A 2,364-nucleotide genomic window follows, 5' to 3' on the forward strand; every position below is an offset into this window, starting at 1 on the left:
AGAATTACTTAGTTTTGATAAAGTCTATCCTTACACGCATGCAATAACAGACATGGCCGAATCCAGCACCTGACCAAACTTTGGTGGGGTCGAAGATAGATAATAATAACAGAGCCTCCCCCATAAGTTACGGTTGAATACCTGAAGTCCCCCATCCCCCCCCCCCCCCGATAAGTCTCGCCCGTACAGTCAGTATTTGACCCGTGCGCTGTGAAAGGCCCAGGTATGCCCTACGCTAATCTACAAGCCTTCGGGGACCCCTCATTTTCAGGAAGTCACAAAACAAGTCTACCTCAAGTGTACAACTGTACGATCTAGCCTACATTGTACATATAGCCTACCATGTGCTGTGTGCAGGAATGTACCAGTGTAAAGCTACTCAGGAAGACTTGTACCCCTTTAGTTAGTTAACTGTCGATTCATTAACGTTTTTTATGCGGCTGTCAGGATAACGGAGATACCTGTGTTTAAAAGTGAATCGACTCTTCCGATATTAAAGATGACAAACTACATGGCGATCATATTTTGTAGCGGGTGGTACATGAACAAATGACGGCTGAAAGCAACGTCATTGTGAAACGAGCGTTCCTGCCATCCACGCGAATAGGAAACTAAGTGCTAAATTGCGGAAATATTACACTCAAAGATTTTTATTACCACATCAACATGCCTCTTCGTAGTGTTCAAGGAAGATTTCCCACATAAAACATGGCTATGATTCTTACCACCAACATGCATATCTATATAAAGGAATCATGATATTATTCTTTCTTACATAACATCTCATTTACAATTTTTTACACCACTGTGAACATCAATATGAACTTTCAAGTCATATCTGCTATAGAACTTTTTCCCACAAACATCGCATTCATGATTTTTGATGCCAGCATGAATTTTTAGATGCCTCCTTAGGTTCGATTTATCAGTAAATCCCCTGCCACAAATATAACAATTGTGATTCTTGACACCTATATGCATATCCAAATGATTCTTGAGCCCCTCCTTTAGAGCGAATTCTCTCCCACAAATGTCACATTTATGATTTTTGATACCAGCATCTACAGCATGAGTACCAATATGGATCCTCAGGTAAGATCTTGAAGGAAATCCTTTTCCACAAACACCACAGAATATATGATTCTTGACACCAACGTGCACATCCATATGAATATAGAGGGATTGCCTGGTGGTGAATTCTTTTCCGCAGACAATGCAGCTATGACTCTTGACACTGGCATGCACTTCCGCATGAGTTCTGAGATGACTTCTTTGAATAAATTTTTTTCCACAAATTTCACACTCATATCTTTTTACACCTGCATGCATAGCCAAATAGGCCCGGATACCTGAATTCTGAGCAAATCCTTTCCCACAAATATCACATTCAAGATTCTGGACATGGACACCTGCATGCATATCCAAATGATCCCGGAGACGCCCCCTCTCAACAAATCCTTTCCCACAAATATCACATTTATGATTTTTCACGCCAGTATGAGTGTTAAGGTGCCTCTTCAAGTTAGATCTTGCAGTGAATACTTTACCGCAAACGCCACAGCCATGCTTGACACCGGCATGCCTATCAGTATGAACCTTCAGATTACTACTTTGAGCAAATGCTTTCCCACAAATTTCACATTCATGATTTCTCACGCCAGTATGAATACCAAGATGATTCTTCAAGTAAGGTCTTGCAGTAAATATTTTCCCACAAACACCACAGCTATGATTGACACCGACATGCCTATCGGTATGAACCTTCAGATTACTACTTTGAGCAAATGCTTTCCCACAAATTTCACATTCATGATTTCTCACGCCAGTATGAATACCAAGATGATTCTTCAAGTAAGATCTTGCAGTAAATATTTTCCCACAAACACCACATCTATGATTTACACCGATATGCCTATCGGTATGAACCTTCAGATTACTACTTATGGCAAATGCTTTCCCACAAATTTCACATTCATGCTTTCTCACGCCAGTATGAATGCCAAGATGATTCTTCAAGTTAGATCAGTGGTTCTTAACCTTGCCCCCAGCGCCCCCCAGGGGGCGCTGGCGATTTTGAAGGGGGGCGGAAACGCTCAGGGGGCGATATGGGGGGCGCTGGGCTCAGGGGGGCGGTATGGGGGGCGCTGGAGAAAAATGGCGTCGCAGTAGATGATGTGGTGATGGGACATATCCTTAATGAGTATTCAGAGCAAATTAACCCCGAAAACTTCGTTACATATAGCCTTCAAAATACATATAGGTTTAATTGTCCATGGGCGCCTATATGACTGACACCGAATGTTCCTGTCTTGGCAATCTGAACCCCAGAAGACGAATTCCATCTGGCAGGGAAAAATTATATGT

The 2,364-nt window shown here is 42.1% G+C and overlaps 1 protein-coding gene across 1 annotated transcript; it reads right to left on the reverse strand.

Moving 5' to 3' along the window:
• Window positions 1-228: 228 nt before the first annotated feature.
• Window positions 229-2,022, reverse strand: LOC145437832 (uncharacterized; the record flags this gene model as incomplete). The annotated part of the gene is made up of 1 exon (XM_080315139.1): window positions 229-2,022. A coding segment is annotated over one exon (1,239 nt), but the record flags the coding sequence as incomplete, so codon positions are not given.
• Between the last annotated feature and the right edge of the window lie 342 nt (window positions 2,023-2,364).

Source organism: Botryllus schlosseri, chromosome 1 (genome assembly GCF_051294905.1).
Source record: "Botryllus schlosseri isolate E-star chromosome 1, Bs_hap1, whole genome shotgun sequence".
NCBI classification, from domain to species: Eukaryota; Metazoa; Chordata; class Ascidiacea; order Stolidobranchia; family Styelidae; genus Botryllus; species Botryllus schlosseri.